The following is a 21,771-nucleotide window of genomic DNA, read 5'->3' as shown; positions in this document are numbered from 1 at the left end:
ATCACTGTTTAAAAAAAACAGCCTTTATAGCATGAACAGGTGATTTTTTAACAAAACGAATCTAGCGCAAACTACTCAAACAACTCTAGATAACTTAAAATATTCAGCTTTAAAACACAAACAAACACGCATTAATAAGCACCAACCTTGAATTCAGTCTTTGTTGTCTGTTTTTGCACAAAAGTCCTTGGATAGCATGTCACATCTGTGCAAATGTTCATGTATGAGCCATCATTTTGTCGCAGGGTGGGGGGCAGGACAGTGCAGATAATGGCGGAGAGGGTTATGCTACTCAAATTTAGAGAAGCACAACCATTTCTCACCATTCAGTGACTGACATAGTAGGATGTTTTATTTCAACCTGTGGTAATATAACTTTGATTACCGGTGAAAAAAATACACCGATGAAACTCATTCTGGGACATTTTATTTAACGCAACTTTGAACCTAGATTACTGATTACAAAATGTCTTTCATATGGCCGTTTTTTGTTGAAACCACGCGTGACTTTAATTACATGTTAGAGCCTTTTGATGCAATATGGAGTTAGACCATTTGCATTATTCACTGCCGGCGAGGGCTCCATTCCCTTTTTTGGTCTATGCATTTAGGGGAAAAAAAGGTTTCATGAAACATACTGTCATTGATAATCATTAGCAGATGAATCTGAAGTCCAGCTGTAAACAGCACTAACAGAATGGAAGCATTATAGCTATAACAACCACTGACCTATAGACCTCAGTAACCGAATTTCTCCCTACAGTTCCCCAACAGAAGTAGCCCGTAATCTTATAGAAACGAAGCACCAGTGAGACTGCATGACTGCATGCACCCATCCTAAAAGATGCACTGTTGTTTTAGCAAGTGGACACAGCTGACCGCCATTCCCACTGTAATCTGATTTTCAAACTAACGAATTCACTGCGCCCGGAGCGCTGTCCGTTTAAGTGCTTTCCCTCACTGTAGCTGCTGCGTATTAATGGACGAGGGTCGTTGGGAAAAAACAATGATTATATTTATACACTTTAATGGATGAGTTAATTTGATTAAGCCGCCAAACAAAACGGCAATCTCATGCTAAAGTTGCAATAAGTCACGGGATGGATGGCGATTCGGTGGTTAGAATGGGTTTTCTCTCAGAGTGTTTTCCTACAAAGAGGCAAAATTGTTCCCTCGACCCTCAGGACGGCAGGTCACAGTCCTAGCAGAAGAAACACTCAGTCATGCATTGTGAAATCTGAGTTATTTTTGTCTGGATGAAAGTAGACTGTAAATTGGCACCCTCCAGCTGCCCGAAATGAATTATAAACACACATACGGAAGGAACACACAAACAAAGAAGTGGAAGCTGACTGAACTCTAAGTGCTGCTTAAAACAGAAAAATCAATTAATGTCAGGCACAATAAACTGGGCTGTGGGTACAACTGTATATGACTTGCCATAGGGAGATAAAATAGATTTAAATGAATTCAGCACACATTTTGATACAAAACTATAACTGTTATTTGAGCAAACAAATTCAATGTCTGAAAAACAAGAGGCTTTGTTATAATGATAATTTGTCAATAAAATAAAGTATTTAAGTACATTTAGCACATGGATTTTTCGACACTAAACTAGATAATTATTAAAACGGTAACTAAACTATTTTATAAAAGTTTCAAAATGCTGCCCCAGGAGATAAACCTAAAAATTAAGTTAAATATAAAGTAATAATAATTTTTTTTAAAAACGCAATTCATTGTTAGTTCTCATGGCATGACTGAATTAACCCCACACTCCATTTTTTGTCTTCAGCTTGCACCATATTCCAGAGGCAAGTGTGAGGGTTCACAAAATGGCGGACAAATCCTTAAACTGGGGCAGAACATGGTGCAATGCCACCTACAGGAGCTGAAGTTTGACACGAGCAGCCAAGGTCAGGCTTGAAGTCATTCATTTCAGGCATTCTAATCACAACAGAGGTTAATGACCCTAAGAGAATAAAATCCATGAGGATCCATACAGCCATATCTGTGTCTTGCCCTCATACAGGAGTCCTCTGACACCAGACATCCCTCATAACCTTGAGGAACCCATTACACTGACAAAAAGCGAGCAAAATAAAACCATACAAAGAAGAAAGTTTCTCTTCAAGAAGCTTGAAGTTTCCCTGCAAGTACAATTGTTTCTTATTATAGCGGATAAAAAAAAAAAACATCTCATACGGATATCATAACAGGATGTTAAAAGAGAGCCGTTTAAAAAAATTGCAGGAAAAAAACAAAACAATACATTGCATATTTTTACCTGCACAGGGAAACCAACAAATCCAATAATTATATATAAAATATTTACTTTAATTAATTTATTAAAATATTTTATTTAATAATTTCATTAAAATAATGACAACATAAATAAAAAAGAAACAATAAGTATCTTTTGCTATGTTTAGCAAAACATCCATGAAAAATCATGCCATGCAGATCTGCTTTTTACTAACGAAATTAAAATCTAAATCGCTACAGATAACAGCATCTGCTAAATGGCTTAAAACTAATGTAACACAAGGATTCAATGAAACTATTAGAAGCGCCGCTTGAACATTTAAATTGCAAATAGTTCCGTTCTGAAACTGTCCGAAAGTGCTGCACGGGCAATCTACCCTCCGTGAAAACTCACTTTTCACCCTAACTGCTCAAGTCACCAGCCTCCTCGGAGAGTTCACCGTAAAGCCACAAGGGTTCAACTGACACCTCTTAACTCATACCGAGCTGAAATGTATTTCAGTGTATTTATTTATGCTCTGATTGGAGTCATTTAGCACAAGTCAGTTCAGTCTCACACTCCTAATTGAGCCACGTAACAGACTCAAACCGTCAAGGCCTGATTCAAACCACACCAGACAGAACCGCTGGCTTTTATGGTGCCGTGCTGGAAAACCACAGATCACAATGAAGCCCGCAAACTCTAATTTCAGGTTCGCAGGGCTGCAAACAACCAAGCCCAATCTATAGAGCTACAATGCACATCTGCTCTGGGTTTCTGACAATCCAAACTTGGAAGATCTGATACGTATATCTCATAGATCTACAGGCTGACCGGTAAAATCAATAGCATGGGTTAAAACACTCTGCAGCCTAATAATAGAGATGCCTTTTCCCTGAGCTCTCTCTCTCTCACACACACAAACACACAGACACACACACACACACAGAGGGAAGACCCATCTCAGTTTAGCTGAACAAACATTTTACTGCCCTGACATAACACAGCAGACACAAACGTACAGGTGGAAAAATGGGATGGGTCTAATATATATATTTTTTTTATTAAATATTATTGTAAATTACTCTATGTAATGCATAAACCGTTTTTAAAACAAATTCCATCAACATTTCAAAGACTAAAATTATGCTCTTTCTTAAAAAAAAACTAAAAAATCTTTTATACACTCAGTAGCAGAAAATCTTTGTTCTTTCCATTAAGATAAACTGGGAAAAAATCTTCTGATTCCAACTTCCAATCTTTTGTTTTTCATAAAACCCGTTCCATACAAACGTACAAAAAGCAACAATCCACAGCACAAAGTACAAATCTAAAGCTGAAAAAAACTTTCTGAATTCTTCACAGAACTACTGATGTGAGCAAACATCTGTGGACATCTCAATAATTACTCATATTGGTTAAAACTGTGGCAGGTAATGTATTAGTTTGCCTACCAGGCTGCAAGAAACGGCCTCTGAGAGTGGTCTGATGAGGGGTGCTGGGGTGTTCAGAGAGGGGCGCTTCATCTTAGACTATTTAAACCATATGGTGATATGAAACGTAAAGTCTAGAGTACTGATCCCACCTCAGGAACATCCATGATGAACGAATGGAAAACAAAATAACAGTGTCTTTAAAAGCTGACAAGATATGAAAGTATGCATTTATTAGCATATTTCAGGTGATTATCAACCCCGCAGACCAACGGCACACAATGTAACACAGCATACAGCCTTCAGTACCTCATAATGGACACCAAGTGTCCAACAGTAAGCGTGCAATAAATGAGGCCATAAAGTTACAATGCGCTCATAGAGAGGCTGATTTTGTGAGAAGCCATAGAAGTACTTTCAAATGGAACACACAAGTTGTTAAAAGAGTGCACAGTTGATACCTTTTTGTGTACGTTAGGGTTAGGAAAAAAATCACACATGAAACACCCAACGGGAAGACTTTGAATGTTTCGGACTGAGTTAAGTGACTTTATGTAACTTGTACCAGAACTGATCATAGAAAAAAATATTTGTATATTTTTGTAAAATAAAAGATATGGTGATTTTTCAGTTGGACGCCTTTGACTAATTTCCAAATTATGTTTAATCTATAATAAAAAAAATGTATTACAATATCTATCTGAGCATGGCCCTGACCAACCTTCAAGTTGATTCCAGTATAATAGAATAATGTGTGACGGTAATGATATTTTTTCAGTTTGTGGAGAAATGCAGAGTAAGCACAAAATACACTGTCATTAATTAACTTTTTAAAATGTATAATAATATAAAAATAAAAAAAGATACAGACTTTTTATCTGCAAGGTAGCTAGTAAGAAACTTTTATGGGAAACTCAGTAGTTCTCTATATTAATCAGTGAGATGGTAATGACAATATTGCCATGTTGAATCTTTCACGTAATTTGCCACATTTTTTTTTTTTTTTTTTTTTAAGATTCTTGGGGGGGAAAGTGCAAAGTAAAATGTACATTTTATTAGGTAGAGGGGAAATTAAAATGTCTAGGTACAGGACGAGCATAATGCAGAACATTTACAACATTTTAAACTATTTAAAATGAGGAAAATGTCATTAAATGAAGAAAATACAGTTACAGTAAAAAGTTAACATTTTATTTCAATCTATTATTTAAACTGAAATAAATGTGGTGTTTATAAAAGCCTTTTTTTTTGCTAGTGTCACAAAAGTTTCCCTAATTGAATCACCTAGATATTTGTATAAAACATTACAAATGTATTTTTTTTATTTTATTTAAATATAGGTATATTAAAAAATACATATTTGTATAAAAAGGTCAAACTGAAAAATGACCACAAAAGGGGAAAGTTCAAAACAGCTCTGCCCTGATTGTAGTATTAAAGATCTCGGGTAAAAACCTGCCAGTCATGCAGTTGATGTAGTGAGGTGTTTCTTACCTGGGATTCGTGCTGTTCCAGTACACACCATACCGGTCTGAAATGAGCTTACTGTCATCCGCACACACGGTGACCCAAAACAGGAGGACGACCATGAAAAGTGTCAACTCCATCTGATATGCAATAGAGTTCTTGTCCATAATGTCAACGCAAACAGGGAGAAAATACAAGCTCAGTTAATAACAGTTGCGTTTAAGAAGAACGATCGCGTGTGGGTGAGTCTTGTTCACATGCATCACATTCTTCTGCGAAGGAATAAAAAGTAAAGTCAAAGCTCAGCGAATGAACTTCTCACGGAGGATCCATCCAGCATCTCGACCTCCACAGCTTGAGATGTTTCCATGACGATCGGAGAACGAGAAGCGCTGCATGTCAAACTACAATGCCGCTTGCTTTTCACATCCATTCTTCCTTCCAGTGGCTTTCAAAAACTTTCTCAGGCTTGTAAAAAGTGGCCAGATAGTTACCATCCATTCAGGCGAACGTGCGCGCTCTAAGATCCTGCTGGTACTCCACACATGCGCGCGGTCCGTGCGTCTCCTCTCTCCGAAGCCACCTGAAGCGAGTCGGTCTTCTTTATCACCAGTCAATGAGAGGACAAAGTAGCCGGCGCTTCCGTGTCGAATTGCCGTGTGAAAGTTATCTCGGTTGTGGGCTCGAGCCGCGCTCACAGACGCGATGCCGAACCCACGCACGCCGCATCACGCGCAAAGTTGACGCTTTAAATGTCGCTTCTGCGTTCACAACTTGCTGCTCCTCACAGACCGTCGCTCTCACAAGTGTGAAATGACATTTTCTGTCTTTCCTTCCAACAGACGAGCTGTCCTACCTCCACAGCGCCCTGTCTCTCTCTCAGCACATGTCTCCGTCTCTTCGCTGTCTGTCCTCGACTGCGGGGCGGAGCTGCTCGGCGAGAGGGACCGCCTGGACCTGCACGCTGAAACTTTGGAGATATTGCCCATTAAGAAGGCCATTAAATCAAATTAAACTTAATTACAGCTCGCATTAGATAAAAAAATGCACCGTTGTGTGGCTGTGTGACATGTTAAAATGTTGCTGTTTCTAAACTGAGCTCTGTAAATGTAAAATCGTTAGTAAATTTACCGTAAAAACAAAATGACAGCACTTACCAGAACTTTACTGTAAAAGATACGGTAAAGTATTACGGTATGATGTTGGTATTTTACGGTATATCGTCATTCAATTATAACATTAGGCTACATTTAGTTATACATTTAAAAGAAGAATTGTAAGTGTTTGTAAATTGAATTTAGAACGTCTTCTGACCAATTTGAGCTATTCAAATCTGTTTGTATCTTAAGATATGATGATAAATCTAAACAATCCGTGCTGGAAATTCTGAGATTGGCGATTCATACTTTTTACATTTTTCCGTAAATATAGCCTAGAAATTATTCAAAAATAAGGTTTTTAATTCTAAAAAGTTGTTTTACAAAAATGTATGACATTTCAAAATGCACAGTTTAGCATTACTTAACATGCAGAGTTTAGCATGGTTTACATTCATTTTCTGTTAAAACTTACATTTTGCAGTGTGACTTCCACTCAAAACAATGTAATTTATAATTACCGAAATTATTTATTTTCTATAATGGTATGTTAGAATTGATTAAATTATCATTCTTTAAAATGACCGGCACCTTTTTACTTTTGTCCAGATATGTAACATATTTGAAAAGTACAGACAAAAAACAAAAATGGTGTAGGATTTACTTGGAAACAATTTTCAACCAGATATTGCTAGTAAATTTCAGAAATTACAAAGAAATGGCAAGTAACACATTTTATTAAACGTGAAATTTTGAACCAGAACGACATAATATTGTGTGTGTGTGTGTGTGTGTGTGTGTGTGTGTGTGTGAAACATACTCTAATAATCTTTATTTACAACTTTGAAAACTATTTTTTACAGTGTATCATGAGCTGTAGTTCTTTGTGGTTACCAAGTAGGACATGTTCTTCAAACAATATTACTGTTAAATAAACATTTACCCTATCCCTAAACCTAATAACTGTACCACAAATCAGAGGGAAATTGTAAGTTGATACAGTTCAACCTGAGTCTTTAGCTTAAAACTAAACTCTAAACCAAACCCTAAAAGCTAGATTTGTTGATAGGAATGCAGGTCTAGGACGAACAAGAACTGTGATCCTACATGGTAAAATAACAGTAAGCACTCCGTCACCCATGTTAAATCATCAAACGAGAGAAGGGGGGATGGTGCTTGTTGCTGTGTTTAGTGTAAAACTGCTAGAGACGGATGTGCAAATAAAGAGAGAGAGAATGAGAGAGAGTGAGAGTCACTCCACAATATGATACCACAAATCAGAGGGAAATTGTAAGTTGATACAGTTCAACCTGAGTCTTTAGCTTAAAACTAAACTCTAAACCAAACCCTAAAAGCTAGATTTGTTGATAGGAATGCAGGTCTAGGACGAACAAGAACTGTGATCCTACATGGTAAATTAACAGTAAGCACTCCGTCACCCATGTTAAATCATCAAACGAGAGAAAGGGGGGATGGTGCTTGTTGCTGTGTTTAGTGTAAAACTGCTAGAGACGGATGTGCAAATAAAGAGAGAGAGAATGAGAGAGAGTGAGAGTCACTCCACAATATGTGATTCAGCACTGATTAATATTTAAGCAGTTGAGTAGGCTGGTGGCTCAACGGACACATAGCAAAGAAAAATACAAATGAAAGTTTAATTCTGCTTTTAAAGATGGTACGGAGATTAATGGTGCTCATGTATTAAAGATTCAGGGAGTTTTATGCATATATGTATGGAGCATGGAGTGCTTGTGGAGGGGACTGTGAAATGATTATACCCCAAACAAGATACAGATGCTATAGGAGGAGACACAACAGGGAAGGTACAGTCTCAGAAAAAATGGTACAAAAACTCTCACTGGGGCGGTACCCCTTTAAATAGGCACACCTTTGTACCTAAAGAGCTGGTATTGGCACCTTAAAAGTACATATCAGTACCTAAAGTGTACATATTAGCACCTAAAAGGTACAAAAGTGTACCTTTTGAAAAGGTGCCGCCCCAGTGACTGCTTTTGTGACTTTTGAGTGTACATCACACTTGTCAAAAAAGGGACAATTTTTTGAAATTGAGATTTATATATCATCTGAAAGCTGAATAAATAAGCTTTGTTAGGACTGGGCAATATTTGGCCGAGATACGACTATTTGAATATCTGGAATCTGAGGGTGCAAAAAATATCAAAATATTGAGAAAATCGCCTTTAAAGTTGTCAAAATGAAGTTCTTAGCAATGCATATTACTAATCAAAAATTAAGTTTGAATATATTTACAGTAGGAAATTTACAAAATATCTTCATGGAACATGATCTTTACTTAATATCCTAATGATTTTTGGCATAAAAGAAAAATTATTTTAACCCATACAATGCATTTGCTACAAATATATCCCAGTGACTTAAGACTGGTTTTGTGGTCCAGGGTCACAAATATTAGCAAAGAAAAAGTCATTCTTGTTTATTATAAAATACGACTTACCTATGCTGATATTAAAAACAGCATGTGTCTTTCTGAATAAGAAGTCTCTTTATTTGATTTCATTTCTATTAACAAAGACACGAAAATGAATGAAAAGAGAAAAAGTAAAAATGCTAATTGTTGTATATATATATATATATATATATATATATATATACATATGATTGAAAGATAGATAGACAGATTTCTATTTTAATATATATGAAAATGTAATTTATTACTGTTATGAAAAAGCTGAATTTTCAGCAGCCATTATTCCAATCTTCAGTGTCACATGAGCCTTCAGAAATCATGTTAATTTAGTGCTCAAGAAATATTTTTTTCAGTTTTATCAATGTCGAAAAGTGGTTGCGCTGCTTCAAATTTTGTGGAAAAATATTGTTGCATCATTCACATTTTTACTGTCACCTTTGAAAAATGTAAAACATCCTTGCTGAATAAAAGCAATTACTTAAAAAGAAAAGTAAAAAGAAAACTCATAGACCAAAACACTTGAACGGTAGTGTGATACAGTAGTGTAATATTACACTACTGTTCAAAAGTTTTAGTGTGTGTGTAAGATTAAGACTAGAATATACCCCGGTTTAGCTACACTTCCAGAAGAGATGTGATTCACACTATTTTTACTCTTACTGTGCTGTATTTCTTGGCCTAACATGAAGTGTTTGCCAGCAGAGGGCAGCGTGACTCACTGGAGTTGACCCTGTGGCTGGATTCACTCACTTGGCTTTGTTTCATTCTGACATTCTCTTATCTGTGTCCTTCACTGCTCCATAAGATCCATCAGCATGGATCGTCATATTCATACACTGAAAGCCCTAATAGACGTTCTGAGAGGAAATGTTACCGCTGCTGCTAATAAACTGTTCACAAACAAATTACTCTCCCTCGTGGAAATCTTTTGAACAATGTTTGAAAAATATATCTGTCAGCTTAATAGGTCACTTTCTTAAAAGCAGTCAGTTGGAAATGTATATTGGCCTGAAGAGAGATGTGGCTAACAGAGACAAGAGGCCACATCTGTTTTTTCTTTCCTGAAAGATCTGCTGCACACGCCGGCAAACGCTGTGTGTGTGTGTAAAACTATACTTGAGGGAACAAGCATACCTTTCCAATAAAGCTTCAAACAGAGCTGTATGTTTGCCGGATGGCAGCAAAAGCTTAACTTGAGCACTTTGTAAGCTGAGAGAGAGAAAACTCAAATATACAAACACTTTCTCACAGGAGTTTTTCTTCAGGTGATGTGTTACTCCTCACTTAGTCTTGCTGTTAAGTTAGTAATCTGGTAATCATTCCCGTTATGCAGTGCATTAGGACTATAAATAATAAATACATATGTTTGCTTTGTAATTGTTTGGACATATTTCCATTATAATATCTATTGTTTCTATTTTCCAGCTTAGGCACTTTATTAATTATGACTTTTTTATTTAATTATTTACAATTATTTACAAAATTCCTAATATGATATATATAAATCAGCATATTAGAATGATTTCTGAAGGATCATGTGACACTGAAGACTGGAGACATGATGCTGAAAATGTTCTATATTCAAATAGAAAATATATATTTTTATTTAATTGAATTGTAATAATATTTCTGTTAATTTTACTGTAATTTTATCAAATAAATGCAGCCTTGATGAGCATAAGAGACTTCATTAAAAACATTAAAAAATCAATGCTTCCAAACTTTTGACAAGGACTCTCTCTCTGTGTGTGTGTGCGCGTGCGCGTGTATACAATTAAAAAAGATGGCTCCAATTATTTGTTTTAAAAAAGTAGAAACAGCATTGTGAATATATAATTTTATCCAATATATGATAGGGACATGAAAACACACTTCATAGTAGTAATGATGCACTTGGTTTTGTACGCAAAGATCAGTGAAATAATCTGCTATAGTATTCATAACTGCAGGCATTGCATTTTATCAAGCCCTCAACACACTTTCAACACTCTCAATTTAAAAAAAACAACATCTTGCACTAGTTTTTAAGACCTGAACATTTCAAAGGTCCATGTAACCACAGAAACCGTGGGCCCCTTACTCCGTGTAAGAGTAAATGTCTCAGACACAGAACATGGCTGAATTTGAAATGTCTCTGCAGCTGGAGTCAGGCCTCCTCTGATGCAGTTTGTGAAGGTCATCAAGTCCCATATGAAACCCTGCTGTAAACTTGAAATGCCTGCTGGCACTAAAGTGCTGCAGATACGGATTCCATGGCCAGCCAGTAACTGAAATTAATATCCAAAGGTTTATCTCACTTTAGACCTTTAAAAGCTGAGATCTTCTCAAAGATCCTTTTAAAAACACGTGAAGTCATTGAGACTAATTGGCGAATTAAACACACAGGAAAGTGCGCGCTGTACTGAGTTGAAAGCAGTGCGTTAAAAAGATCACGCATCGACAGATGTGCTATCAAATTACTGAATCATATGCTCAAACACACCCACACACAAAGACTCCGATGATGCATACAAATATCATAACATTTGAACAATCTCAAGTGGCTTATGAGCAATTTATAACAGCGGAGGTCATTTTAGTTCCTCACTTTCAAAATTTTTCGACGGAGTAGCCTAAACTTGCAGTGTACCCTGTGACTTCTTCACCACGAAAAAAGTTAGAACTCAATCCCATCTGTTCGACTTCTAATTTAGAATAATGTAAGGATTCATGGCATATTATTAGGTTTCATTAATTATCCGATCATGTGTGAAACGTGAACCTGAATCTAACTCTCACCTACAGCCTCCTGTGAGTATCTTTGCTGAAGTTGTGCATCCCCTTTTGAAGTTTTGCGGTACTGCTCGAGCACAGGTTCATAATGCCCGGAGAAAGCTATTCGTTAGCATTCCCATTCATCTCAAAGTTGCTCGGCGAATACAAGACCCTCACTGGCAAAAGAGCTACTATGATGTAAATGAAATTTGTGATTTATAATTTAAAAAAAACTTGCCTCCTGGAGATGTCACCAAGGGAGCATATAAGGTCTGAATTATCTCCTTTCAAATTGGCTGTGTCTGAAAAATGTTGCCTTACCTTCACATATAGCGGTAAGAAGGCATCAGGGCAGTGAAAAAAATGTGGACGGGCGAGTCAGCCCCGGGCCCATATGCAAAAAATTTGGACGGGCTCCCCCAAACGTTATGGGCTCCAACTTGGTTAACTTAACTTAGGCCCTCTTATTGATTTTTCTGAAGTAAATAACGTTACGTGACTATTCACAAGCTGTTTTATTTATGGTATAGGCAAATGCTTGGAAATGATGTTTAAAGTTTTCAAATCCATTCATTATTTGTAGCATGCAAGCCACTCAATAATCGCAGCTTTGTGCTTTGTTACTCCAAAGTCTCAGCCTTCTGTCAATTTTATGATAAAATACAAACAATAATCGTCTTTTTACGCTCTGGACATAGAATTGATAAAACAATGTTCAACTCACTGTCTGCCACTGCCGCTTGGTCGTTCCTTTAAAAAACAAAAACTTGAATTTAACAAACATTAAATGTTCCAAACATATTTCTAAATTAACTTAAAGAAACAAAAAGAAATATGACCACTTTGCCATTAAAAACCAAAACTGAACTATTTTAATAGCTGTGTAATGGGGAAGAGAGAGAGACAAAATAGTCACGGTATCCAGTCGGACTCAGGCCAAGAATTCTCATAAGCTGTTGGACAAGGGCCGGGGCTCTATTCGTTCCCTCGTTTCAATTAAAAGTTCCCCCCAGCTCGGCGGGCCCCCACACTGCCCGGGCCCATATGCACCTGCATGCCCAGACGCTACGCCACTGCATCTATATTAGAATCCAGTGTTAGCTATAGCCTGTGGTACAATAAAATACCTACAATGTATTTACTGCAAAACCAGTAAATTAATCAAGTAGATTTTAATAATCCCCTTTCCCCCCCAATTTTATAACTCAACTTGTATGCAATAAAAAAAAATTAATCTGTGAAATTTATGGTAAAAAAAATTTAATATAAAAAAAGATTAAACTTAAATTTACCGTGAAAAAATTGTTAACTGATACCAACCTACTGAAGTTCCAAAATCTTTTTTTTTTTTTTATTATTAAACACTGACAAACACAGGTGGTAAAGAATAGCAAGCAAGTAGCTTTCCCATAAGCTGAAGTAAATACTATTATATAGAAGGTGCACAGTGTCATACACAAAAATACAAACACCATCATGGTAACACACATGACACAAAAATAATGCAAAACATTCATGACATTCATTTAACAACATAAGATGTAACATAAACCCCTAAAGTACATAACCGAAAAAAAAAAAATCAAAAAAAGTCTCGTGTTCTTATGGGATCTTGCATGTTTGTGTTCTCGTTCTACAACATCATCAACTGCCAAATTTCAGTTTCAAAGCTACATCTGAAATCACATATTTCACTATAGCACATGAAAAATGAGTAGTATGTCCAGCAGTACTCCTTAAACAGTAGAAGAAAAGTTCCCGGATTACTTACAACTTCAGCAAGATTCTGAAGTGTGCATCTGATGGACACTTTATCCCATGAGGCCACGGGAGCAAATTAATGAATGTCAGTGAAGCAATGCAACTGACATTGATGGGTCACAACAATGTGATGAACGTAGTGCATTCATACTACACACATTCATACTATGTAGCACTTACTATTTTAATGGTTATGAAGTAATTGAGTAATTACTTATTCAAAAGAAGTGAATAACTCAGTGAGTATATGATTTCAGATGCAGTCCAATACTCAAGAATGCAAGCACTGACGACATATGAAATTACCCAGAAGTGTGCTTGATATTGTCGATGCATCAAATGCATACTTGAGAGAATTGAACCATTAGAATTCCCAGAAGTCATTTTGGGCCACATACAGAAGCCCGCAAGCTTTAAACTTTTCTTATTATCCCATTGCAAGCTCGCAAATATGCAATGGCTCATGAAAGTAAACTTTTGTCAGGCATTATTTTAATAATAGTAATACACAATAAGTGTAATCATAATTACAATAAATTTTATAATAGTGACAATAAGTGATACAGACATGGAAAAAGCATGCAGTACTTTTTATTGGCATATTTAAAATCATCCTAACATTGACAAAGAATAACAAATATACACACATTCATTTACACATACATACACGTAAAATAAAAATATATAAAATAATTGAAGGACTAACCTGGAAGTTTGCATTACCCTGGTTCCCTGAATGTCTAAATGCACTACACCAATCACATGACTTCCCAACATAACCATCCTCCAACAACTCCTTCAGTTATTATTTTAACGTTTTCCATTCAAGTTTGAGTTAGAATAGTTTGAAAGAGTGCAACTATCAACACAACAAGGCTGTGAAGGCAGACTAGTGAGTAGATGAATTTACCTGTTTGGCTTGATGTTTAATGGTCCTGGCACTGTATAGGTTATGATGTTATGATTGTTATATACCTGTACATACAATTGTCGATTTGTATATTTTTATTCCTTAGTTACTTGTTCTATTTTTCTGTTTTTGTTCTGTCACTGTCATTCTGTTACACTGTGGAGCTTCTGTCATGAAAACAAATTCCTCGTATGTGTAAACATACCTGGCAATAAAGCTCATTCTGATTCTGATTCTGATGCCTGCAATGCTATATTTTATTTATCATGCACTGGGTGGTGTTGTCCCATTTCTTAAACGATGCCAAAGAACTAGCGTTGAGGAAAGCCGACAGTGGCATCGCCTCACATCTCCTGCGTCAGGGCCAACTAGCGTGTACGCTCTGACCTTGCGTGAGCGAACATAACTCTCCCATACCAGCAGGTGGCAGTAGTCTGTATTCTGCAATCAAAATAGGGAAACCAGAAAAGAACTAGAACTGTGGAGATACAAAGCAAGCAGCACTTGCTTTAAATGATGTTTCATTAACAAGGTTCGGTAGGAGCACTATCAGATAATCAATCAATTCAGCACAGGTGGAGCTCGTTAGTTAATAACCTTAACTAACACAATACGTAGCCTACATATATACAGCCAACTTACCTCTATCCCATGACAGTTTTCCAGCATTACTCGTCTGCTACTATGTCCGAAGTAGAATCATCTCCTTCCGACCACGAGCTAGCCGCTTCAACTCAAGCCACCGTCTCGAAGATGCCATCTTCTCAAGCCACCGCCACTAAGGCACTTGCCTTGCAAAGCACTGGAGCAAAAGCATCTCCGGCCAAGTGACGCTGCCGAGCCCCGGGCCTTGGCGCGCGGATGCCGGCCTGCAAGATCAATAGCTCACACACCAAGTCATCGAAGACTTCGTTCCCCTCCACCATCCTCCAGACAACCAGCACCATCCTCAGCATCATCTTACGCCTTCGCTTCACCATCCATTCCTCCCATAGGAAAATGGACTGTGGTGGGTTTAGACAATCTCTGACTAATTCAGACGTCTGGTTTTCGCGGTGGATGAGTAAAGCCAAACTCTACAATCTTTACGTCTTGCTGGAACACACTAACACTCCTTCAAGGACAAATAGAGTCTGTAAGAATAAAACCATGTTTCTGGCACTTCATCTTCATCCAGGTCCAGCTCCAGCCCTCCGCGATCAAAGAGAAACAGCAGGCCATCAGCAAGCCGGGGCCATGCCCCAGGCTCCGCCCTTCCAGATCCTGTACCGCCTCACTCCTCGGCTCAACCAGATGCCGCAGCTCCTTCAGGCACCACGCTGCATCGCACGCTAACATACCCTATCACCCCTTTTCTACCCTTCCTGCTTTTAATCTAGCTCCGGCGGCAGATGCTAGTGTGAGGATGCCTCTGCTAGCCGCTCAAGTCCAGCTACCCTACCACTTCCCTTCTGCAACCTCTGCTCCTGTTCTCTCTCAGTGGTCTGCAGCCCCCGCCATAGATGCCGGCTCAGGTCTATACCAACCAGCGATGCAAGCTAATTGGCCTCCTCCCTCTTTTCCTTCAACTTCTTACTCCCTACCTCAAGCTCCAGGGGCTAGTGCAAGCATGAGGCTGCCTCCGCTTTCAGTCACAGCCCCCATTTCCCTCTCTTTCCAGCTCTACTCTCCATTCTAAAACTCAGTTCACTTTACTATCTGCTACATTGTTTCCTGCCCCACCGAATGCCGTCTCTTCAGAACCACCCCCGGTGACCCACAACATCAGTGCTCCGATCCTCGCAGGTGCAGATATCGAGCTCTCATCTCTGCTTTCTCTCCTCCCTGTCGCCGAATCTAATCGGCAAATAGATTGCGGGAATTTCTCCGTTACTCTTAAAAAAAACCCACTCCTAACTCATCTCGCATCCTCTCATTCTCCGAATTCACTATTGCTTTCAGCTGCTACACGGACGTAATTTGCTCAGTTTTTCCCCATAGACAGCGCAAACTCAACGATTATCTAGCCATAGTGGCAGAACTCACGCTGTCCTGCGGAGGAGATCATTTCTATACATACCACAAATTATTCTCAGCTAAATGCACGGTTCGCGTGACCCAGTGGAATCAGTGCCCCTTACTGGGCCCTGATCTCCACAACAGAGTGTTTTTAGGATGTCATAACATAACATGCGCACTCTGCAGGTCGTTAGCCCACCCCACTACTTCTTGCCCTCAAGTTAAACCCTCTATCCCTGCCTGCCCAGACACGGCCCAACCCAAATCCACCAGCTACGTCCCACGCTCTGCAACTATTAATGCAGATCCGGACTCTAAGGAAAGTTCAAGGCCTCCCTTCTCGGTCACTGGTCAGGTCTGTCACAATTTCAACGGGGGGGAAATGCAGTAGACAACGTTGTAAGTTTCTTCATGCCTGTAATTATTGTGGTGGAGCTCATGCCCGTCTGGTATGCCCAGTCTACAAAGCGGTCAATAAAATTTTTTTAAAAACTGCTTATCGACTCAGTATATTTCTCAGCTATCCACAGAATTATCCCACCACCCAGACACTAACTTCACTAATTATCTACTTTTTAGATTAGTCGCCCTACCTCCTTTTCGCAAACTCTAACCCCTCGCTCTTCACGGTATGCATATCTGGGGGGCTACTAACAAAATGTTTCTATCCGGCTGCTGTCTCATGCCTATTAGCATCTTTTGGGGAGTTCTGAGTTCTCTCTCCTGGTCTTGAAGGCTTTAATCCCGGCGTCATATGCCCTCTCTCCCAGAACATCATTTGCGACAATCTCCAATCTGCAGTAGAACCAGACGTAGTGACTAATCTGATCAAAAAAAGAAATTGAATCCGGTTTCATGATCGGCCCTTTTGATGCACCCTCTTTCGAGTTTTCACATCAGCCCCATTGGCGTATCCACTAGGAAATTTTCGGGGGAAAAACGCTTGATTATCGATCTATCAGCTCCACGTACTTCCCTATTTTCCAGCATAAACAGCCTCATTCCCCTTGAGGAATACTCATTGCTGTACCACGACATAGATCAAGCGATCACCATGAAAAAAAAACGTAGGTCGTGGTGCATGACTGGCCAAAGCAGACATCACTTCTGCTTTCAAGGTGATTCCTATCCACCCAGACTTTTGGCATCTATTCGGAATTCGCTGGCAAGGGAAACTATATTTCTCAGTGCGCCTAACTTTCGGATGCAAAAGCAGCCCCAAAATATTTGATGCATTATCAGAAGCCATTTGCTGGATTCTCTCTAACAATTACTCCATTCACCACGTCATTTACCTGCTCGACGATTTCCTAATTATCTCACCTCCCGATGCTATCCCAGCCGCAAATGACTTGACAGTCTAAAGTTTTCGCCGAGCTGGGGATTCCCATCACTCAGAAGAAAACTTAATTGCCAACACAATCCATAGAATTTTTGGGCATCAGTTTAGATTGTCAAATTTCAGGCCTCTCTGCCAAAAGGAGAAAAAAAAAAAAAAAAAGAATAATTTTCTTCTAAATAGATTTCAGCATGCAATCAGTTTATTATGACTGTTAAACACATTCCTGGATCCAAAAATCTAATTGCTGCCTCTATTCAATCCTCCAAGCAGTTTCACCCAGAACCATCCAATCTTATCTAACTGCTTGGCGATGCTTTAAAGCTTTCCATCTCTCGTACAACCTGCCATTTCCTGATTTCTCCCTACTCTCGATCACATCCTTCATCTCCTACCTTAACACCTGTAAGAACCTCCAAGCCTGGTCTATCAAAGGTTATCCAAGCGGCATCCGATTTTTTCACAAATTACTCTACAGCACCCCCTCTCCCGAAATAAACAATTCTCAAACATCTCTTTTGATCAAAGGAATTCAGCACTCTCATCCTCCAAGCCCGGATGCTAGACAACCAATCATTTGACATTCTTTCTAAATGTATCCACATTCTCCGCACAGGGTACCACTCATCTCATACCCTTGACGCAATGTTCATACTGGCTTTTTTCGGTTTCCTGAGATGCTCGGAATTCACAATAACTTCTAAATTCAACCCCAATCTCCTTCCAACCATCTCCGACCTTTCCATGCTCGACAGCGAAACCATCTACTATTTTATCAAACAAAGTAAATTAGATAAGGAAAAGAGAGGTAACCATGTACATATTTTCAACCTCCCATCACCAATCCAACCGTATCAGGCCCTTTTTTCTTACCTCCAATTCAGAAGCTCCCAGTCTACATCCCCTCTCGACCCTCTTTTTGTCGATGACTGTAACCACCCCATCACACGTTTTTGGTTTCTAAAACATCTAAAACTAACCCTCGTCCAAACAGGCATACCCGCAGAAAGATTTTCCAGCCACTCCTTCCGAATCGAGACAGCAACCACAGCAGCTCAAAAAGGCCTCTCACAGCAGCAGACCCAAGCTCTCGGTCGATGGTCATCAGACGCCTTCAAGAGCTACATCAGGACCAATCATTTTCACATAAAGAAAGCCCATCTAACTCAGATCAGTTATAAAAAAATAAATAAAACTATGTTCTTCACATACCCCTGCCTAATTTGATACTGCCGCTGCAGTGCCCGCTCCATTTGAAACTGCCGCTGCAGTGCCATGCTTAATTTGATACTGCCTCTGCAGTGCCCTGCTCCATTTGATACTGCCGCTGCAGTCCCCGCTCATTCGATACTGCCGTTGCAGTGCCTCCATCCGTCGTTTCGAGCCTCATGGCTTATTCAGCATCGGACAGGGCTTTCCCTTCAGGTGCAGCAGAGCCACAGCTCCCTTCCGTCACAGTGAGAGCCCTCCATCCGACGCATTAAACCACGCCACGTAATCAGCTGCAAGAGCGACTCTCCCGTCTGGTGCAGCAGAGCCGAAGCTCCCTTCGGATGCAGCGAGAGTCCCTCATTTGGTTTTCCATCGTGCTCCTCGTTTTTGCGGCAGGTAGGGCTCGCTGTTCGACGCGACGAGCTGCAGCTCCCGTCGAGCACCGCACAAGCCCTTCCAGTCGCCCTACCTCCTTTTCGCAAACTCTAACCCCTCGCTCTTCACGGTATGCATATCTGGGGGGCTACTAACAAAATGTTTCTATCCGGCTGCTGTCTCATGCCTATTAGCATCTTTTGGGGAGTTCTGAGTTCTCTCTCCCAAGCTCGGAGCCCTCCCTCTGGACAGCACGCCAAATATGCTTACTTATTGCTCAATCCAATTATATGTTAGTGCAAACTCGTGAAATGATGTTTCATTAACAAGGTTCGGGAGGAGCACTATCAGATAATCAATTCGACACAGGTGGAGCTCATCAGTTAATCATCTTAACTAACACAATACGTAGCCTACATATATACAGCCAATTTATCTCTGTCCCATGACGGTTTTCCAGCATCCCTCATCCACCCCAACTCCTCCCTCTTATTCTATTTCTCATCCCCATTTAGGGATAGGTAGAGTTCTCTGAGTTCAGGATCTCACCAGAGCTCGGAGCACCCTCTCTCTGGACAGAATACCAAATATGCTTAATTATTGCTCAATTCAATTATATGTTAGTCCGAGCTCATGAACCATCGTTTACACCAGCCACAGTCATTACGTGACGTCTTGATTTCACAAAGCCATGGTATTATTAAAATAATCCTCTGGTCAAATATGATAAGACAAGTGACAAGAATGATAACAAGTGTCTGTGGATTCCCTCTTTACTCTGTTGTTGGTTTGCTTTCATCACTTCCGCTTTTTTTTTCATGCACTCATTCACTAAGCCGAATAGTCAATTGGAGTTCTCTTTCTCGCCGATGAGCTCCACTACCGATTCAAAATGCTAAATTGGCCGAAAAACTAGAGCAGGACTGAGGTGACTAGAGCAAACATGGAACACACCAAAAAAAAAACTAGAGCTGACAGAAGCTCAAAAACCACCTGACATTGTCCGATGGCCGAACGTCAGCTTGGTGTGTCCCGGGCTTTAAGTGCACTGGGAAATTCAGTTGACCAACAAGATCACAGCAAATGTTTTGAAATTGTCACAGAGTAAGGAAAATCAGCAGTCCACAGCAGTCCGTTTTTCAGTTCCACTGCTTAAGTTGAGAAGCTCAATGGCAAACATAGAGTTAATTTGACACATTCCTGTGCAGCAGAGATTCAAGGAAAAGATGAGTCAGTCTTCCGCATACACATCATGAACAGACAAATCTAATTACCGGCTGATTCTAGCGGCTTGAACAGATTACATTAGCCCTCCTCATATGAGCGTGAGCGGAGGGTAAGCGTGGGCCGGCCAGCACTGGCCCCGCTATTAGATTACGCAGCACTGTGTGGTGGAACGGCACTCTGTCACCATAAGCCAGGAGAAGAGCTGCTGGCAAATCATTTGAAGGTCATCAGAAAGCCTTAAGCCATCACAACTGGGGTCACGAAGGGTCAGAGAGGTTATTTTGCTCCCTCGGGCACTTTCTGATATTGAATGGGATATCAGAAAAGACGGTTATGGTCATACAGGATGTTTCACATCAGTTCAGTTGCTAAAGAAGATCTGTGCTGTGGATTTACATGAAAGAGGCAGATGTGCTGACAGACATATACTTGAAAAATTAGTCTAAATGACATACTAAACACACTGCCAAACACAGCATTATCGGCACATGTGTGTCCTAATTGACCAAAGTGTGTGTTTATGGTTTGGGACGAATGGAAAAACCACTCTGAATCTGACACATTGCTCTTTTAAAAAAAAATAAATATAATGGAACTGTGTAAATGCTTTTTCAGGAGCAGAAGTTCACTCTATTGGGATCTTTTAGATGTTTGCAAATGGCTGAACAATTTACTGTAATAACTGAATTGCTAGGAAAGTTAATAATCAAGGCATCATGATCTGGGAGGGAAATTAACAGCTTCCACATATTTTATAACCATGTATTGAGGATTCAAGGGACAGAATTTATCTACGAAAACCCAAACTGGTTCATCAATGACTTAATGTCTATTGCGGCTTATGGCCTGGCCCCACCATCAGTTAAATTGATATTAGTTTGTATATATGGTTTACAGTGCCAATTTTGACATCGACAGGTATTTTTGGTTGTAATACTTTCAAAACATAAAAAACAAACCTGAATGGATAAAAGAAAATGATCATTCCTCAAAATCTTCAGTTTAGCTAATAAATTCTTGCCGGAACAAGAATAAATGATCAATTAGCAACTTAGCCAATTTATTAGTAAAAAGATGAGCTCTTAATATCACAACACATATTAAACAACAAGAGTATAAATAAAGCATGCAAACAGCAGTTATACGGAGTCTATAACAGTAACCAATTAATTTATGTAGTAATCAGAGATGTGTATTAAGACTGTAAATTTGCATTATGTGCAATAACTGCTAAAATTAAGAATTAAATGCAAATAAACTTGTTAAATAAACGGTAAATAGTGAAATCATTTTATATGACAATTTAATAAAATGAAAAAAAAAAGTAAAATAAAAAAAAAAGTTGGAACAACATTGTGGCTACTAAGTAATTATTTATATGACAAAAAAAAAACTTTGTTGGATAAAATGTAATTCCTTTTTTCTAAAGTGCAGGTTGTTTGCATAAACATAAAAATAACAAAAAAATTTAAGCAAAGGTGTTTTCCAAAACCCTCGCAAA

General features: G+C 39.1%; 1 protein-coding gene across 1 annotated transcript in view; it reads right to left on the bottom strand.

Moving 5' to 3' along the window:
- The window catches only part of LOC107602810 (ephrin-A2), a 169,298-nt gene extending 163,212 nt beyond the window's left edge, over positions 1–6,086 (bottom strand). Inside the window, exon 1 of the mRNA XM_016295400.1 lies at positions 5,176–6,086. Within this exon, the coding sequence (XP_016150886.1) occupies positions 5,176–5,315 (140 nt within the window). The 5' untranslated portion in view covers positions 5,316–6,086. The remainder of the gene's footprint in view (positions 1–5,175) is intronic.
- Between the last annotated feature and the right edge of the window lie 15,685 nt (positions 6,087–21,771).

The sequence above is a fragment of the Sinocyclocheilus grahami genome, unplaced genomic scaffold, assembly GCF_001515645.1.
Source record: "Sinocyclocheilus grahami isolate Dianchi unplaced genomic scaffold, SAMN03320097.WGS_v1.1 scaffold335.1, whole genome shotgun sequence".
Classification (NCBI taxonomy): domain Eukaryota; kingdom Metazoa; phylum Chordata; class Actinopteri; order Cypriniformes; family Cyprinidae; genus Sinocyclocheilus; species Sinocyclocheilus grahami.
This window is presented reverse-complemented; position numbering and strand designations above follow the sequence as displayed.